At 44.5% G+C, this 19,059-nt stretch overlaps 1 protein-coding gene across 1 annotated transcript in view; it reads right to left on the reverse strand.

Moving 5' to 3' along the window:
• HEPHL1 (hephaestin like 1) overlaps positions 1-19,059 on the reverse strand; it is a 44,054-nt gene that overhangs the window by 11,811 nt on the left and 13,184 nt on the right. The window contains exons 7-14 of the mRNA XM_063127161.1: positions 17,285-17,424; positions 15,181-15,312; positions 13,781-13,992; positions 12,788-12,938; positions 8,938-9,150; positions 5,354-5,564; positions 3,393-3,532; positions 458-592 (exon numbers count right to left, since the gene is read on the reverse strand). Of these exons, the coding sequence (XP_062983231.1) occupies positions 458-592; positions 3,393-3,532; positions 5,354-5,564; positions 8,938-9,150; positions 12,788-12,938; positions 13,781-13,992; positions 15,181-15,312; positions 17,285-17,424 (1,334 nt within the window). The remainder of the gene's footprint in view (positions 1-457; positions 593-3,392; positions 3,533-5,353; positions 5,565-8,937; positions 9,151-12,787; positions 12,939-13,780; positions 13,993-15,180; positions 15,313-17,284; positions 17,425-19,059) is intronic.

The raw sequence follows: 19,059 nt of genomic DNA on the forward strand, positions 1-19,059 counted from the left end.
AGGACAGCAATGTTGGCCCCAGGTGGGCCTCATCGGGGAGATCATTCCATAATGGAGGAGCTACCACCGAGAAGACCCTCTCCCCTGTTGCCATTTTCCAAGCTTTCCTCAGAGTAGGCACCCGGAAGAAGACTTTAGATGTTGAACGCTGTGTACAGCTATGTTTAATTATGTGTAAATATTTATTATTGCATTTATATCCTGTCTTTTTTCCTCCAAGGAACCCAAGGCAGAATACATAATCCTCCTCCTCTCCATTTTATCCTCACAACAACCACCCTGTGAGGTAGGTTGGGCTGAGAGTCTGTGGCTGGCCCAAAATCACCCAGTGGGCTTCCATGGCTGAGTGGAGGCTAGAACCCGGATCACCCGGAAGAAGACCTTAGATGTTGAACATAGTGTACAGATATGTTTAATTATATGGAAATATGCAGGTTTGCTTCCCCGCCCTCCATACCTGGCATAGTGATGCGTGCTTCACTCCCAGCTCCTTCTTCTTCAACGCCATGTGCTGATACTGAGTAGGGTCTACTCGCTTTGTTCTTAAATACAATTAGTATTGAGTCTCCAACCTCTGCATGGATCAAGGGCCCTAAGTAGAACAACATGAAGTTATGGAGAGTTATGCAGTGTTAAAATGTAGGAAATAAAACCCACACCCACAACCACACACCATAATTTCATTCTAAAGAAAGGGAGGGGGAAGAACTGCTTTCAGCCAGTGGGACAAATTCAATTTTGGAGAAGCTCTTGGAGGTGGCTTGCCAATGGTGGGCGGAACCAAATGCAAAAGACCGGCATATGGTAGCTTAAAGCTCTTACTGCCAGTTACTAAAGCCTTAGGAGATACATTTCAGCCTTTTAGAATGGGGGGAGAAATTGCGCAAAAGCTGGGAATCCAGTAAACCATCAGTGGTGGGTAGAAAGAGGAAGGGGCTAGAGGATGGGTGTGTGGTCCTCTACGGAACCCCAGAGGGCTGGATCGGGACCCCAGGAGGACCAAATTTGAGCCCCGCACCTGACTTTCTGCAAGCCACATCAAGACTTTTTTTTTCCCCCCAGGCATTTAGCAGCCGGCTTTTAAATGATCCCAGATCTGTTTTGTAAGTTTGGCTGATGGCTCAAAGTTGTTTTTAGATGTATGTTGTCTCTGTGTGTACTGTCTGTTGTGTGTTTTTAAATTTCACATGTCCTTTAAAGTTGGCTTTAAAGGAAGGCCATACAAAATGGATCCTTCACTTCAAATCCCAGGCTGAAGTAAAGGTACTGATTTTTAATGAAATATATTAAATAAATATCAATTTCCAGAGGGGCAGCTCTGTTAGTCCCTTGCAAGAAAAACGACAAAAGTCTTCTGACATCTTCAAGACTAACACATCTATTGCGGCATCAGTCCCCTTCATCAAAGTACAGGAAATGTTAACCCTTGACGCATCCGATGAAATGGTCTGTAGTCCACAAAAACGTACGCCGTGATACATGTGTTCATCTTGAAGGAGCCAGAAGGCTACATTGTATTAAATGAATAACTACTTAACAAAACACACATCTTCCACATTCCTAACTCGATTCAAAGATTTGTCAGTGGAGAGAGACCGTAGCGAAGCAATGTTGCTCCATCTCCTGGTGGGAAGCTTGTTTTGCCTGTGGTTAAAAAAACAAAACTCTTGCAAAGAAGATCTGTCCAGCCCCCCCCCCCCCCCCCGGTCTATACAGAGGCACTTTGGCGCCAGGAGGTGCCTTGCACCCACATTTGCCTTCCTTCCCGGCATCTGCACGGGAAGGAAGGCAAGTGCAAATTTTCCTGCCCGTTGCCTCTGAAAAGTTTTTTTAAAAAAAGAAATGTGGGGGGGAGGAAAGGAATGGGGCTGTCCCTCCCCGCCTTTTTTAAAAAATTAAACAGCCCAATCTGCGAAGCTCCGCATATTGAGATTGGGTGTTGTCCTCCCAAACAGATCGGGATTGCTTGGTCCTCCCAAATTTATATTTGTTTCTGTGCAGCTCCGCAGATTTAAAGCATAAAATTTAAAAAGGGGGGGAGGAATGGCACTGTTCCTCCCCCCCCATTTTTTTTTTTTGCTTTTTTAGAGCCATGGAGCGGCCTCCGCTGCCCAAAAAGTCGGGGTAAATGCCCGACTTTTTGGGAGCGAATTTTCCAGGGTTTGCCCCTGGATGGTTTCGCATTTGCGGCTGCGTCATCTGGCCGAAAATTCTAAAGTGCACATTTATGGCGGTGTAAACAGCCGTATGGACAACCCCCAGGTGGCAGTTTTGAAGGGAGGCAGCTGTGCATTTAGTGCAGGGGTGGGGAAACTGTGGCCCTCCAGAGCTCACTGGACAGCAACTCTCATAGCCCCAGATATCATGGCCAATAGTCAGGGATAACGGGAATTGTAGTCCAATATCATCTAGAGGGCCACAGGTCCGTCCCCTCCAGATTTGCAGCTTGGAAGCCTCCGAAGCTGGAGAGAGTCTTATGCCCTGCCAGGCTGAAGCCAGTAGAGCAGGAGGAGTGGCGGAGACAATCTTTGCCTCTACATCCTCCACTCTTGATTTTTTCAGCCCATCCAACAACGACACTTTGGAGGGGAAGTGAAAGAGGCTGAAGGAGGCTCAGGATAAATCATATCCTGGCCTCTTAAGTCTCCTCCCTTACCTGCCCACCAGAATGCTGCCTTCTTCCTCCCCTCTGAGGTTGGCGTCAGGGGTTCAGATCTGACTCCCCCTTCCATGGTCAGAGCACTGTCTGTCTCCAACCTTGGAGGGGGGAAATCCGAGCCATCCTATGATCCCTGTAACACTCTTCCAGGGACCATAGGATTCCTCTCTGAGTGTCTTCATCAAACCCAGCACCTCCATCCCATGCTGCTCCTCTGCTTTTCCCCATACCTCAGCCAGAACTAAAGCTAGTCATTTGGAAGTAACTAGGAAGTGTTAAGACAGGATTTATTTATTTATTTTGTAAAGCAGGGAACCATGAAGTCATCTATGCCTTGGTGAAGCCATCCAGAGCATCTTTAAAACCACCTCTGGTTGTGAGGATTGGGTAAAAAGATCCTGAGACACCCGTGCCTTTGATAATACCTTGCCTTTCTGCCTGACAAGCCTCTCCAAATGGCTGGCATCAATGAAAGTTAACACAAAATAAGATGCTTATATGAGTTTATATATTTGGAATAGTCCATCCCCAAGATGACCATGTCTGACATCCCCTTTCTTTTCACATTGAGGCTGTAATCCCATGCACACTTACCTGGGAGTGGAGTGCATCTCACTGAATTCAATTTATTTCTGAGTAGACATGTATAGAGTTTTGTTGCAAGTGTTTTAGAAGTTATATTCTCAAGGAATAGGCCCTCTGCTGTTTTTTATGGTTCATTTGAGTTTCTCACCTAGAATTTGCAGGTGTTCTTCCTTTGCAGTCCTCTTTTTGTGCTCCGTGAACTCTCCACTTTTGTATTCTCTATAAACCACTTTCTTGTACTTTGAACCAATGAGTTCTTCAGTTTGACGCACAAATACATGCCCATAACTTGAACACCATTTTAAAAGGAAGAAAACAGTTAAATGTCCAAACTTATTTACAAATATTAAACAGAATAATATAAAAGAGATGATGATGATGATGATGATGATGATGAAATAATTTAGACTTGCAAACTGCGTTTTGAATGGTTCGATATATAAGAACATAAGAAGTGTCCTGCTGGATCAGACCAAGGGTCCACCTAGTTCAGCACTCTGTTCACACAGTGGCCAACCAGCCATCGGCCAGGGATGAACAAGCAGGACATGGTGCAACAGCACCCTCCCGCCCATGTTCCCCAGCAACTGGTGCCCACAGGCTTATTGCCTCGAATACTGGAGATATCACACAACCATCAGGGCTAGTAGCCATTGATAGCCTTTTCCTCCAGGAATTTATCCAACCCCCTTTTGAAGCCACCCAGATTGGTGGCCATCACTACATCTTGTGGTAGTGAGTTCCATCATTTAACTATGTGCGGTGTAAAGAAGTACTTCCTTTTATTTGTCCTGAATCTCCCACCAATCAGCTTCATGGGATGACCCCAGGTTCTAGTATTATGGGAGAAGGAGAAAAATGTCTCCTGTCCACATTCTCCACACCATGCATCATTTTGTACACCTCTATCATGTCTCCCCTCAGCCTACTCCAAGCTAAACAATCCCAGCTGATGTAACCTTCCCTCATAGGGGAGATGCTTCAGCCCCTTAATCATTTTAGTTGCCCTTTCCTGCACTTTTTCCAGCTTTATGATATCCTTTTTTAGGTGTGGCAACCAGAACTGGGGGGGATCTACACAGCGTCGTGAAGGCGCTTGTGTGCGCCTCCAGTGCGCCCCGAAACTCATTGTGTAGATCCTGCCCTACCTGGCCAGAAGAGGAGGAGGAGGAGGAGGAGGCGGCCCCGCATCGCCCCTCGCGGGGATGGGGCGAAAAGTTTCCGGGCTCAGTGGCTTCGCTGGGGAGTCCTTGCCGTCGCCGCCCACCTCCCCGCTGGCCTCCTGCTGCCAGCGAAAGAGCCACCCGGGTTGGAGGGCTCGGCGGAAGAAGGCGTGGGGGCGACCCGGGTGGCTCTTTCGCCGGCAGCAGGAGGCCAGCGGGGAGGTGGGCGGCGACGGCAAGGAATCCCCAGCGAAGCCGCTGAGCCCGGAAACTTTTCGCCCCATCCCCGCGAGGGGCGATGCGGGGCCGCCTCCTCCTCCTCCTCCTCCTCCTCTTCTGGCCAGGTAGGGCAGGATCTACACAATGAGTTTCGGGGCGCACTGGAGGCGCACGCATCGCCTTCACGACGCTGTGTAGATCCCCCCTGTACACAGAACCAGCCTCTGCACCAGGCTCTCTGAATTTTGGGAAGTGGCTTCCTATTCTTCTTGAGCAGACAATTGTCTCGCTTAGTTTGCATAGTTTTGCCTAGGGGGAAGTTTCCAAGAGATTAGACTCTCTTCAGGTAGAAGAGATGTTTGTTGCTTAATTAAAGCCTTGTGGATTCCTTAGCAAGCCTCGTCATTTGCCTCCCATCGAAAGCAGAAGTTTTCCGAGAAACACGACACAGACTGAGCACACACACAGGTGTTCATCTTGTCACAGTTTCCCCCAGCGTAGTGAGATGTATTGTATTTCCATTTAAATTATAGTAGTGCTTTCTAAATTTGCATTTATACATATAAATTTGCATATGCAAGTAGGTGCCCGTTTTCATCCTCTTTTTTTGGTGATGCATTTCCTGGGCTTTGGCCACGAGAAGAGAGCAACCCCCAAAGTGCCAATGCTCAAATCTGCCAGAAAGCTATGCCCTTTGACCTGGAAGCACAACATCATTTCTCAGTACCTTTCCTCTTTGTTTGCCTCCACCTTCTTCTCTGCCCAGCTCTTGTCAGGAGCATAATCCCACTCCATTTCTTCCGCAGCAATGTAATACGTCCTCATAACCCCATAGTGCTTCCCATCCCGTGTCTTATTGCCACAGGCCTTAACTTTGTACAGTTGCTTCATCCCACCGGAAAAGTGGTCGAACGTTCTGCAAACCACGGGGAAAGTTCCTGAAAGGAAATCGTGACATTTAATCACAATGCTAGCTGATGAAAGAGATTGCCTCAAATCACCAATCACTGCCACCGGACAAAAACAACAAAACAAGCCCACCCACAGGCTTACAATCTAAAGTTAAAGACAAGAGAAGTTGAGAAGGAGTAAAAGGAAGAGAGGTTCAGTTGGGAAAATCCAGGGTTAATTGATGCATGTTAAGGAGCACTTGAATGTAAAACTAGGTGGGAATCTCAGGTGGAAGGGCATTGCAATGGTGTGCAGCTGCAAGAGAAAAGGAAGGTAGGAAACAGAGAAGGTAATCTTAGAGCGTCATCAGACAGGGTGGGTGGGGGTGGAATCACGTTTCCCTACCGTCACTTTTCTGCCCCACAATAGGGACGAGCAGCTTCCTCTTTCTTCACACGGGGGAAGAAAGAGGAAGCAGCAACGACCACGTGGCCCATCAGTGGGCGTTTTTATCGCGCTGCTTTTCCTGCACCCAGCAGGAAATGGCGGCAAGTTCCGCCTCAAAGAATAAATAAATCGAGTTTACCAGGTCTTATCTTGTTGTGGAAAATAGAGCAGGAGTGGGAGACTTGAAAGGAGGCAGACAGCTTCGACAAAGGACCTGCAAAAAAACTATGAGTGGCCAGTAACAAGCACGCAATAAAACCCTCGTCTGATGACGCTCTTCGATTTAGCAAGGAGATTGAAACCCACAGAGCGAAGGGTCCAAGGAGGAGCATATAGCATATGCAAGGCATTTGACAAAGTGCTCATGACATCCTGATTAGCAAGCTAGTTAATTGTGGGCTGGATGGCACTACTACTAGGTGATTCCACAGCTGGCTGGAGAACCGTACTCAAAGAGTGCTCATCAATGGGTCCTCATCAGACTGCAGGGAGATACTAAGTGGGGTGCCACAGAGTTTGGTCCTGGGCCCTGTACTGTTCAACGTTTTTATTAAGGTCTAGGAGGAAGAGGTGAGGGGGAATGCATATCAAATTTACAGAAGACACAAACTTGGGTGGGATAGCAAATACCTCAGAAGACAGAAACAAAATCAAAAATGATCTGGGAAGGTTAGAAAACTGGGCAGAAAAATAACAGAATGGAATTTCTGGAGGAGGGCCTAGTGGAGTGAACTCCCTACTAGGGTGACCATATGGAAAGGAGGACAGGGCTCCTGTATCTTTAACTGTTGCATAGAAAAGGGAATTTCAGCAGGTGTCATTTGTATATATGGGGAACCTGGGGAAATTTCCTCTTCATCACAACAGTTAAAGCTGCAGGTGCCCTGCCCTCTTTTAAATCTGGTCACTCTAGTATAGCTCCTGCAGCTTTAACTGGTGTGATGAAGAGGGAATTTCAGCAGGTTCTCCACATATACAAATGACACCTGCTGAAATTCCCTTTTCTATGCAACTGTTAAAGATACAGGAGCCCTTTCCTCCTTTTCATATGCTCCTTACGCTATATTCTTTCAGTCGCCAGGGAAAGACCTTTTTATTCTCTAAGCATTTTAACAGTCTATAAATTTAATTTGAACTTCGCTGTTTTAAATTTGTATTTCAAATTTGTATTTCTGCACCGCTGCTGATTTTATCCTGGTTATGCTTTTATATTGTATTTTATATTATGTTTTTATACTGTTTGTTTTATACTTTGAATGGCTTTAATTTTTGAGAACCACCCAGGGAGCTTCAGCTATTGGGCTGTATAAAAATGCAATAAATCAATAAATCAATAAATAAAATAATTTAATAGAGACAAGTGCGCAGTTCTTCATTTCAGAAAGAGAAATAAAACGCAGAAGTATAAGATGGGGGATACTAGGCTTGACAGTACTAAGTGTGAAAAGGATCATAAGATGATCAGAAGTCTGGAAACAAAGCCCTATGAGGAGAGACTGAAAGAACTGGGACCCACAAATTTTTGGGAGCGTCCAATCATGAACACAGGATAAAAGCCTCATGTAGAGAAGCACATAGTGGTGGCCAATTTGGGCGCCTTTAAAAGAAAAATTCCTGAAGAAGGCTATCAATAGCTACTAGTCCTGATGACTATATGCTACCTCCAGTGTCAAAGGCACTATGCTTATGTACACCTGTTGCTGGGGAACATGGGTGGGAGGGTGCTTTTGCACTCATGTCCTGCTTGTGGGTTTGCCATAGTCAGCTCGTTGGCCACTGTATGAACAACGTGGTGAACTAGGGCCGTTTCTACACCTGCCTTTTTTTCCAGGGATCGTCCCAGGATCATCCCTGTGCATGCAAATGACACACAGGGGATCCCAGGAGCAGGCAGGGACGATCCCTCCATTTTCCTGGGATAATCCTTAGGCGTAGAAAGGGCCTAGGACCCTCTTCACACAAGTCTTTTATTGTGCACTCGTGGTCAGCCACTCACGAAAAATTGGCAGGTCCTTTTAACGAAGTCGTCAACCTCTGGTGCCTCTCCCGTCATTTTTAAGCTTTATTCCACCATTTTTTAACTCACGAAAAATGAAGCAATGTTTCCAGAAGCGCACAACATCGCAGCGCCAACTACTGGCTGTATAAATGGAACACATAGAACTTGCCCAACAACCAAACAGCCCCCCCCCCCCCAAAAAAAGGGGGGAGCACTTGTGTTGATCATATTTCCACAAAGACTCTGGAAGAAGGAGCCCCCTAAGGATACAAGATTTTTACTTTAATGGAGTGAATCCCTACCTGGACGCTTGGTCTGATCCAGCACAGCTCTTCTTTTGTCCTTATGTTGTTTTCTTATGCCTGCATTCTGTACCAGCTGAAGTTTCTGAGTCTTCCTCAAAAACAGCCTCACACAGAGTGCATTAGAGTAGTTCAATCTGGATATAACTAGGGCATGCATAAGTGATTGATTGAGCGATAGCTACTTAAAAGTGGATGTTCGAAGGATGGCCTCTCTCAATCAATATCAGTGCTATGGTGTTTTAAAAAGGTTGTCACACAGAGGAGGGCCAGGATCTCTTCTCGATCCTCTCAGAGTGCAGGACACGGAATAATGGGCTCAAGTTAAAGGAAGCCAGATTCCAGCTGGACATCAGGAAAAACTTCTTGACTGTTAGAGCAGTGCGACAATGGAATCAGTTACCTAGGGAGGTTGTGGGCTCTCCCACACTAGAGGCCTTCAAGAGGCAGCTGGACAAGCATCTGTCGGGGATGCTTTAGGGTGGATTCCTGCATTGAGCAGGGGGTTGGACTCGATGGCCTTGTAGGCCCCTTCCAACTCTGCTATTCTATGATTCCATGATTTCATAACGAGTCAAAATGCATTTTAAGATGCATTTTAAATGAACACAAAGGGACCGGTTTGGTGCCATGTGGGAAAGGGACGTTGACGGTTCCGCTCCTACAACCTACCTACACGGTCTGGCTGCATCAGCGCCGTTGCTGATGTGTGAGGGAACAAGGCGAGGGTATCCCTCGTTGTGCCGCTCAAGTGGATGGTATTCCCTTGGAAATGAACACCGTGCATGTCCGTCTCGGTGCCTAATCCCGCCATATGCCAAGATACTTGGTCACCCTCACACATGGTGAGGCCTGGCAAGTTACCAAACAGGTAGCCATTGACAGCTGAAAAGAGAAAGGGAAAACCGATTAGGAAAGATATATTCTGCATTTGCTCACCATCATCTACTTGCCTGTGCTGAAGTGAGTTGTAGTTCACGGAAGCTGTCATAACTAATGTGGTCGTACTCTTTAAGATGCCACAAGACTCTTTGTTGCTTTTTGTGGCAACAGGCTGACAGGGCTACCTATCTGGAAACCATTTACTTAAGCCTTCCCAAAGTTGGTGCCCTTCACATATGCTGGACTGCAAAGCCCATCATTCCCAGCCAGCATGGCCAATGTGTGGGGCTAGGGCCAAAGTGCACGGGGCCATTCCTTTTCTGTCTCTTTCTGCACTCCCTCCTCTCTTTTGACACCCCCTCTCCTTTCTCCCCTCTTTCCTAATAGGCGATGGGCAAGGGGGTGGGCGGAGAAGAAGACAGATCACTCTTGTCCGAGGCCTGAACTGATCACTTACAGAGCTTTAGAAATTGGGAGCTTCTCTAGACACAAGAAAAATGCCACAGCCTTACTGGGGTTTTTGTCACCACCGACCATGTGATTTAGAATGGAAAACTTCCCTTCTTGAAAAGGCCTCATTGTGTTTTAATGAGACAGCACCATCTAGTGGTGGAGAGTTCACACAATATTCCAGATAATATCACATTATCTCTGGGGTGTTTTTTTTTAAATGAGTGATTTCCACAGGATAGCGTGGGAGACGTCCTGTCTGTTGACAACACCGTGCAATGGACCCGCAAACTTCTGTGAGTGTACAATCACAAGCGTGCAATAAATCACTCATTTAAAGAAGCTCAAGGTCAAGCTATAAGCCCACAAATTGCCCACCCCTGAAATAGAGGGATGAAGTGTGAAACCCTTTGCAAAGTAGTGCTTTCTTTTTCCCAATCCCCTCCTACACACACACGCACACACACACACACACACTCCAGGAGTGCATCCCCCTACTTCAAGTTTGCTGCTAAAGTTCTATTAGCTGTGAGCACTTCAGTTTCAGAGGATGCCATCTATTGAAGCTTTTTTCACCTGCTGGTGCTGATGGGAACGGAACTCCAACAATCAGAGGTTGCTCTCTAATAGGTAATCAACACTGACCTCTGACGGTGCTGGTCATGTTTTAGGAGGCTCTAAAAGAACAGCAATTAATGCCCATCCTTCTGTGACCATCACAGTTCCCTGGATGAGATGCAATCCACCTCCCACTGTGATCAAGGGTAGAGCTGCCATTATTAAGATTACACTGGATTACTGTCATGAACCTTAACTCACTTACATTTATTTAGGGAACCATCCTGTGCAGGTTTTGGCAGAAAGAAGGTTAGCTGGGGAATGCTGGGGTAGTAGGACTTTTTTCTGTCTAAACATACATAGGATTGTGCCCTTTGAGCATATTATTTATGATGAAATTTTATTTTATTTCAAAATAAAGTTAGCAAAATAAAGGCAAGAAGAAGATCATTCATAATAATAAATCAAGATCACTAAAGAAACAAAGGAATTCACTAATTATAGTTCCTAGTCTATAACCCAGCCTTCCTCAACCTGGGGCGCTCCAGATGTGTTGGACTGCATCTCCCAGAATGCCCCAGCCAGAGCTGGCTGGGGCATTCTGGGAGTTGTAGTCCAACACATCTGGAGCGCCCCAGGTTGAGGAAGGCTGCATAACCAATAAGCTTATGGAACATATACAGTAAAACGACCTAATGAGGAGTTCAATACAGAGTAAAATACATAGTAAAAATTTCTGGCTACCAGAAAAAGGGCCTTTTCTGTTGTGGCGCTCCAGTTACAGAACGAGTTTTCTAGAGAGGTTCGCCTGGCACTTACGTTGTGCTCTTTCCAGCGCCAGGTAAAGACCTTTTTTATTTCCCCTAACATTTTAGCATTCCAGTTTTTGGCTCTGCTGTTTTAAATAGCTCTCCTATTGCATTTTAAATCTCTGCACTGCTGCTAGGTTTTACTCTGGTTGCACTTTAGCACTGCTGTTTTAAGCCATTATATTATAGTACAAATTTCTAATTAATGTCGTGTAAAGGACACATCAGCGCGTAACCAACCCTAACTGCACGATATAAACGCCGTATATAAACTACCTAATCACAATGCCTTATTTTGCCTTCATACGCATTTAAATTCGAGTCCTCCTGAACTAAGGGACTCACAGTGAGTAGAAGAATGTGTTATTCAGGCAATTATTTTTAATATAATTGAGCAGGAAGGTACTTATTTTCTAGTGGCGTGGAAGAGCTTTTAGAAAACACAGACACGGTGTTCAGGGAATGGTTTAGAAGCATTTGAGGCTGCGCAGTTGCTGAAGAGAAGATGATTTGAACTTCTTCTAAACTGGCTGTAGCCTGCATTTATTGCCTCCAATATGGAATGCTGGATTGCCACTCTTTCTCTATATAAGACAACTCTGTTGAGAGCCACATCAGATTTTCCAAAAGGGATAAACTTAACTTTTGGGGAAACCATGGGCTCATCTACACCTAGAGCCCTTTCAAGAGAGGGGAGGGATGGTCGTGGGGTTTCCAGCTTCCGCGTTCGTCCTGCACGGGGAACAGGCGAGGGAAGTTTCCTGGGATTAAAGGACAGCCATTGTGGGAGGACGTGCGCTCCGTGATGGCACTTTCAAAGGTGTATTGGGAGAAGTGGGCATAACTGGACAGATTGGTATGGGGCACGGATTTTTTTAAAAAATACCTCTTCCAAGATGCGCACCAGTGCATACATAGAAACACAGGGGGCCAGATAGGTAGTGTCGAAGGTGCACTCCTGCACATCAATATGTTTGTGTTACAAAACAACAACCATGGTTGGGGCCAAAACATGCTGATAACCAATCAAACAATGTGCCAAAAATGGCAGCTAGTCCCCATGGCCATGTGGGGACTAGAACCTGGATCTCCCAACTCCCGATCCAACACTCTAGCCACTACACCACACTGGCTCTCATCTTATGATTTCTTGTTTGGTTGCTTTTTAATCTTTAAACCTGCCTTGGACTGGACAGCCCTTCAAATAGAGGACACCTTTGACTAGAGGACTCTCCTATGCAAAGCTGGAGACCTGAGGTAGACCTCTTCTCTGACACGAATTATGTCTATATATACTTCCCAAAACCACTTGCCAGGGAAAATTCCTGAGATTGCAAATGCTTGAAATTCACTTTTAATTCCCACACTCCTTTTGCCGTTGGAATGTTGGATAATAAGAACTCTGCATGCTTCCAGACACTAGAGGGCGAAAAAGAACACGTTGTACCACCCGTCGCTTGTCTAGTTCATCCCTTGTTGTCCTGTAACTTCCAATTCCTTTTTCCTGCTCCCTCCCTTTCCTCTTCTTTCCTTGTACTTCCTCTGCCCTTGCAAGTTATCATATAACTACATCTCATGCCTTTCCTTGCTTACATTCACACACCTAGCGTTAGGGGGCGGTTGTAGTTAAACAGGGTTAGATAGACTTCTCTGATGATGTGTATAAAAACACTAATTGTCAGCCCTCTTCTGTATGACACCTCTTCAGATACTGAAAAGAGCTATCATACCCACACTCTTAGCCTTCTCTTCTCCCTAATTCCTCCTTCTTAATGGGAACCTTTGCTATGTAACATCCAAGGATCCCTTCCCTGCTGCCATACCATGCATTTTGTTGGATTCTTGGAAATCTTCATCTTCCTTATTGACCTTGGAGGGGTCGCCAGTAAACGCATTTATGTTTGTGTCAAGATAGAAACTTAGATTCTCATCGAAGACTGTAAAGAGCAGATAGAATTCTTTGTTTACTCCTTTCTGCAGTCAAAACAAAAACAACATGCATTAAAATGAAAACATTTCTGGCTTATACTTTAAATAGGAGAACACACAAAGCATCATTGCATAGATACTGTCCATCAATAAAACGACAGCGGTGGGTCATATTTTTGTACTGAAAAACAAAATGGGAGTGTGCACCGATCTTTGTTGTGCTTTTCGTGACCTTCCAAGGGACATTTGGTTGGCCACTGTTGGAGACCTAAAGAGTCTCCCATATACACCTAGTTGACTCATGAGATCTTCTCAGGAGGCCCTGTTGGTCATTCTCTGGCCTTCTTGATAGGGGCACCCACCCTCTGGAACCTCCTTCTACGCATTGTTTAAAAGGCATTTAAAGGTCCTCTTGAAGACATATTTATTCACACAGGCTTTTCCTGACGTGTAATGGACTGTTTATTTATTTCATTTCTATACCGCCCAATAGCCAAACTCTCTAGGGGTTTACAAAAAATATGGGCGGTTCACAAAAAACACGCTCCATTTTATGACTGTCTTGCTGTAACGTTTTTTTTTATTTATTGTTTTATATTGTTCTAACACTGTTTTTACATTGGTTTTATACCATATTATAGTACATGGATTGTGAATGACTTAAGAGATTTTAGGATATTAAGCTGTATAAATAAATAATAATCAATAATAAAGTGGAACTAGATCGGACTTGTTCCAATCCAACTGTGCAATTCTTAAAACCTTACAGTTTTAGGGGGCTCAATCAATACAATTCAGTTCAGAACTGGATTTACATAACATCCAACCTTTTGGTTCAGCATATTCTCTCATTCATTCAGAATGCATGGATCCATTAGGATTTCTACCTGTGTCCCGTCAGCTCCCAGAGTATCCTTCTTACAGATTATTAGAGGCCCCACGAGACCAGTTTGGGTGTCCATCACTGGATCAGATGCTGAATAATATAGGTAGGTGAGGCACGGTGGATCATTGTCTGTTGGACTGACAGTTTCAGGAACCCTCCATTTGTACATAAAGGTCTCACCAGGTTGAACATGAGCTCCAGGCTTCTGATGCCCTTAAAATAAAAGGGAAGTAAAAAAGCACTCTCCAAATTTAAACTGCTACGAAAAGTAAAACCCTAAAATTAACACTAAAACATACAGATAGAAGAATAAGAGATAATCTGAGTATGTCTTCAGATAAAACTCAATGGGAAATGCAATAGTTTAGCTGGAATATGTGAATGATATTTTTTTACAGTATTTTGCTGCTGGATTTTAGACTGTTCTTCAAGCTGGTTTTTTTTTAAAAAAAGAAATTGTATATTACTTTCAGCATAGTTTTCCAAGAAAAAGAAGTCTTAAAATATCAGCTCATCTAGAAAGATTTCAGGTGTTAAGTGAGCTAGGGAAGGCAAAGTGAATGGCTTCATCATATCAATATTGTATTAAAAATTGGTAATATGGATTGGGCTTCAACTAAATCATAGAGAGCTTTTCTGCACAGTGTATTCATTGTGTCTGTGTGATTCTTTATTTATGGGTGATTATGGGTCCTGCAGACCATGTCATGTTCCTCCAGTTTTGCTTCTGTTTTTTAAGAGCACTTTCCTTTTGTTGTTTTTTAGAGTGGGGAAAATGGGGTATTACTTCTAAATGCAAAAGAACTACTTGTGTATTTGTGCTATTCTGCTATATCACAGCGCCACCTAGAGGTTATGTAACTGAAAAGCAGGAAAGAAAAAGCTCTTTCTGTAGAGCTTGGATCTCAATTCTGCGATGAAACCAAAAGCAGATACAGTGATTAACAGCCTTGTGTAGAAAAGCTCACAGCACAAAAGATGATGATGAAATGCTTGTGTGCCAAAAAAAAGAATGAAAAGTTCATCACAGAAAACCAGGCAATGACTTAATAATGCTGCTTCTATCGGTGTGATGTAAGCAGTGAAAAGTGTTGGGCTTTCACCAGGGAGACCCAATCATGAAACTCGCTCTGTGACTTTGGGCCAGCCACTATCTCTAACTATAACCTTCTTTACAAAGCTGTTCTGAGAACAAAAAGGTCTGGAACCAAAATACTACATATGGGAGTTTGCCATTCAAAAGGAAAAATACTGTGTAGGGGAGTTTGCCATTCAGATAGCTCTTTGGAACCCATTTTATGTATGTGATTTGAGCCCCTGGGGTATGGGTGGAATACAAATATGATATAGATACTAGATAGATCTTAGATAAAATGGTGTAGCCTTACAGCTGCAACTCACCATCTGCATAAGGGGCTCCTTCTGACGATTTGCTGAAAGCTACTCCATGGGGCATCATGCTGTAGTTTTTGTCAGCTTTATTGGCAAAAGTAACCAAAATGGTATCTCCAACTTCAGCTTTGATAACAGGGCCTTAATCATGGGATGAGAGAACTCAGTCGTTTTGTGGGAAAAGCCAAGTGAAAAGATAAACAAAACCTCTCCCTGCTTCCCCACCAGAGATTACATTTATTTATGTATTTGTTATATCTCGTTTTAGAAAAGGCAAAAAGGCTCTTAGTAAGCTCCCATTAATGTTTTTTTAATGGGCCCTGGGTTTCTAACAGTTGCCCATTCCTGTTTTAGACTATAAGCTTGTAGGTAGTGGGTACCTAGTTCCTTTTTAGGCACGCACACACACACACACACACACACGAGAGAGAGAGAGAGAGAGAGAGAGAGAGAGAAGGCTGAGCACAGAGAAAGTATTCACCTCGGAATCCTCATTGGAGGCTTGAGGCACCAAACTGCTTCAGTTGAGATGGGGTGTTAACTTGTGGCCCTCCAAGTATTTTTGCCTACATCTCCCATCATCATTCGCTATGCTGGTAAAGGCTGCTGGGAGTTGTAGGCCAAAACCTCTGGAGGGCTATAAGTTGCCCACCCCCATGTTTCACTGTTGACTACAATGGGGATATCAGCAATAAGGGTTTTTTCATTCTTGGCGCAATGGCATGAAACTCGCAGGCAGAGTGTGTAGGGTGCTTTTTTTCTGAGGGGATGAAGCTTGCCACATTTCATCCACGCCACCTTGAGGGTGGCACCAGAAGCACCTGGCTCACCTCCCTCCCCACCACGCAGCCACTGCTGTGGAAAGCACTATATGTTGTTCTAATTTCCCCACCCAAGTCTACAGGAAATGCACCTGTTTAACAGATTCTGAGCTATTTCTCACTGGTAAAACTGTGTCTGGTGGTATCACTTCAGACTGCAAATGGTGGTGTTAGTTTCCATGATTTAAAGTTCCCTGTGTATAAAAAAACCAGATGTCAGGGGGACACATGCAAGCAGGTGAGCCCTCACCTGTAGTGTAGTGTAACCAAGATTCAGGTTTAGTTTACTGTCTCCATGAACTAGGCTAGACTTTCACCATAGGCTCATCTACACCAAGCAGGATATTCCACTATGAAAGCGATACGAAAGCAGTATATAAAAGGCAGGAGCCACACTACTGCTTTATAGCAGTATTGAAGTTCACTGCAGGATCTACAGTACTGCTTTATAGGCCGTTTCTACACCTGCCTCTTTTCAAGGGATCATCCTGGTGCATGCAAATGACACACAGGGGATCCCGGGAACAGGCAGGGACGATCCCTCCATTTTCCTAGGATAATCCTTAGGTGTAGAAAGGGCCATAGTGGTAATGAAGTGCACTGACAACTGTTTGAGCCCATGACACATCTACACCAAGCAGGATATAGCACTATGAAAGTGGTATGTAAGCGGTATATGGTACGTGTCAACAGGCCCCAACAGTTGTCAGTGCACTTCAATACTGCTAGTATTGAATTCGGCCAGATTGATTTCGGGAACCAGAAGGTTTGACCATATAACACCTGCTCTGGTCCGCTTGCACTGGCTGCCGGTATGTTTCCGAGCCCAATTCAAGGTGCTGGTTTTGACCTATAAAGCCTTACACAGCTTGGGACCACAATACTTGACGGAACGCCTCTCCCATCGTGAAAATACCCGGTCACTACCCACCTGTTTAGTTTTTTAACAGTTTTTAATGCTTTATGTGTGTAGAGTTTTAAATTTTGTATACTTGTTTTTATCTCAATTTTAGAATTTCTGTAAACCGCCCAGAGAGCCCTGGCTATGGGAGCGCTATATAAGTGTAATAAATAAATAAATAAATAAATAAATAAATAAATAAATAAAGCAGTACTGTGGCTCCTGCCTTTTCTATACCACTTTCCTAGTGGAATATCCTGGTTGGTGTAGATGAGCCCCATGACTATCCGTTGCTCAGGTGGAGAAGCGCTCTCGGAATGCCTGCCCACAACACCCATTGTGGGGATGGTGTGGCTGGAGAAGATTCAAAATTTGAAACCATCAAGCGTACCAAGTATGCCGAGATGAGCAGCAGCTTCAGGTCGCGCCTTCCTTCTGGCAAACGTTCCGTCGGTGTAGGACACGTAGTGAGCTTTCCAATAGCGGCCTCCGATTCGTTCATCGCCTTGTGTAAAGAAAGGTGCTGAATCGCTGTGAGAGCGCAAAGCATTGATGCGGATTACAAAGCTGGCCATGGATTTCTATTGCACAATTTAAAGCAAAACATCAAAATCCTCTGTTTGGAACAGGAAAAAAAAGTCAAATACTCTATTTCTTTTACATCTTTCCTCTCAGGAGCTCCAGGCTGCAGTTTTAAACTCACAACAACCCCATGACGAAGTTTTGCCCAAGGGAGAGATGATATGAGGAAGGACAAGGAGCCGCTGTTAAAAGCAACAACCCTATGTCTCTTCCTTTTCTCTCTTTTGGTAATGCGCGGAGGAATAAAATGCATCATTGGACCACAACAGCATATTTTATTTCTCTTCTAGATATCCGGGGAGCAAGAAGGAGAAGGCAGCAGGCCTCTGTTTTCAGCCATGTGTCTCTCGTATCATCAAGTTCCACCCCAATAAGCTTTGGAGTTGAGTGGAGTTTTTAAACTTTTCTTATATTCAAGCCAAACTCTATCCATTACCGCACATGACTGTAAAAACAACGTCAGGAACAAAACCTGATGCATATACTTGCATAGATCACAGGTGGAGAACATTTTCCAGCCTGAGGACCACATTCCCTTTCGGGGAACTGTTCGGAGGCCGCATATCAGAGGCAGGCACCTCACCTGCCAAAAGCTGGCAGGGCCAACCCACACTCTTTTCTTCATAAACACACACACACACACACACTCACACATAACACACAGGCTGCATTCAGCCAACATGATAGTCAATGGTGGGTAATAATCAACTCAACAGTTGATTATCTCTTATCTCTCCTCTCCTCTCTTATCTCTCCTCTCCTCTCTTATCTCTCCTCTCCTCTCTTATCTCTCCTCTCTTCTCTTATCTCTCCTCTCTCATTTCACTCTACCATCCCCCTCGTATCCTCCGTTCTTCAAATGCTATGTTGCTCTCCTGCCCAAGAGTTTCTATCTCTCTTGCCCGGCTTCGCCCGTTTTCTTTGGCTGCCCCGTTTCCTTGGAATGCTCTTCCAGAGAATCTACGAACTACGAGTTCCATCTTAGATTTTAAAACGCATTTGAAAACTCATCTGTTTTCCATAGCTTTTGGTATTTTAGCCTGATTTACTGTTCTCATTGCTATGATTATTCCTTTATTTCTGTTTTGGGCAATCCCTTCCCCCCCTTCATATGTTTTAATGTGATTTTAGACTGTAAGCCTCCAGGCAGGGTATTGCTGCTTTATTTGTATATTCTGTACAGCACCAAGTACATTGTTGGTGCTATATAAATAAATAATAGTAATAATAATAATTATCTAGGGGGTACTCCGCACACAACATGATAATAATCAACCATGGTGTGGATTAGGATCAATGTTGAGTTGACTATTAGTCCATACTGAGTTGACTCACTCATCCCATGCCCTCTCTCCCCTCTTCAGTCCTCCCGCTAGTATCCCATCACCCATTGCTGCTGAAAATATATACTGCCGGCTTGACTAGAACGACAGCCTCTGGTTTGACCACTCTTGCCTTGTGACTCTGTGGCTGATGAAATAACCAACTGTGGCTGAGGAAATAACCAATGGTGCCCTCCACACAACATGATAACCAACAGTGGTGCAGATACCCAACTCTGCACAGCATTGATTATTTGTGTTG

The sequence above is a fragment of the Elgaria multicarinata genome, chromosome 5 (genome assembly GCF_023053635.1).
Source record: "Elgaria multicarinata webbii isolate HBS135686 ecotype San Diego chromosome 5, rElgMul1.1.pri, whole genome shotgun sequence".
Lineage (NCBI taxonomy): Eukaryota > Metazoa > Chordata > Lepidosauria > Squamata > Anguidae > Elgaria > Elgaria multicarinata.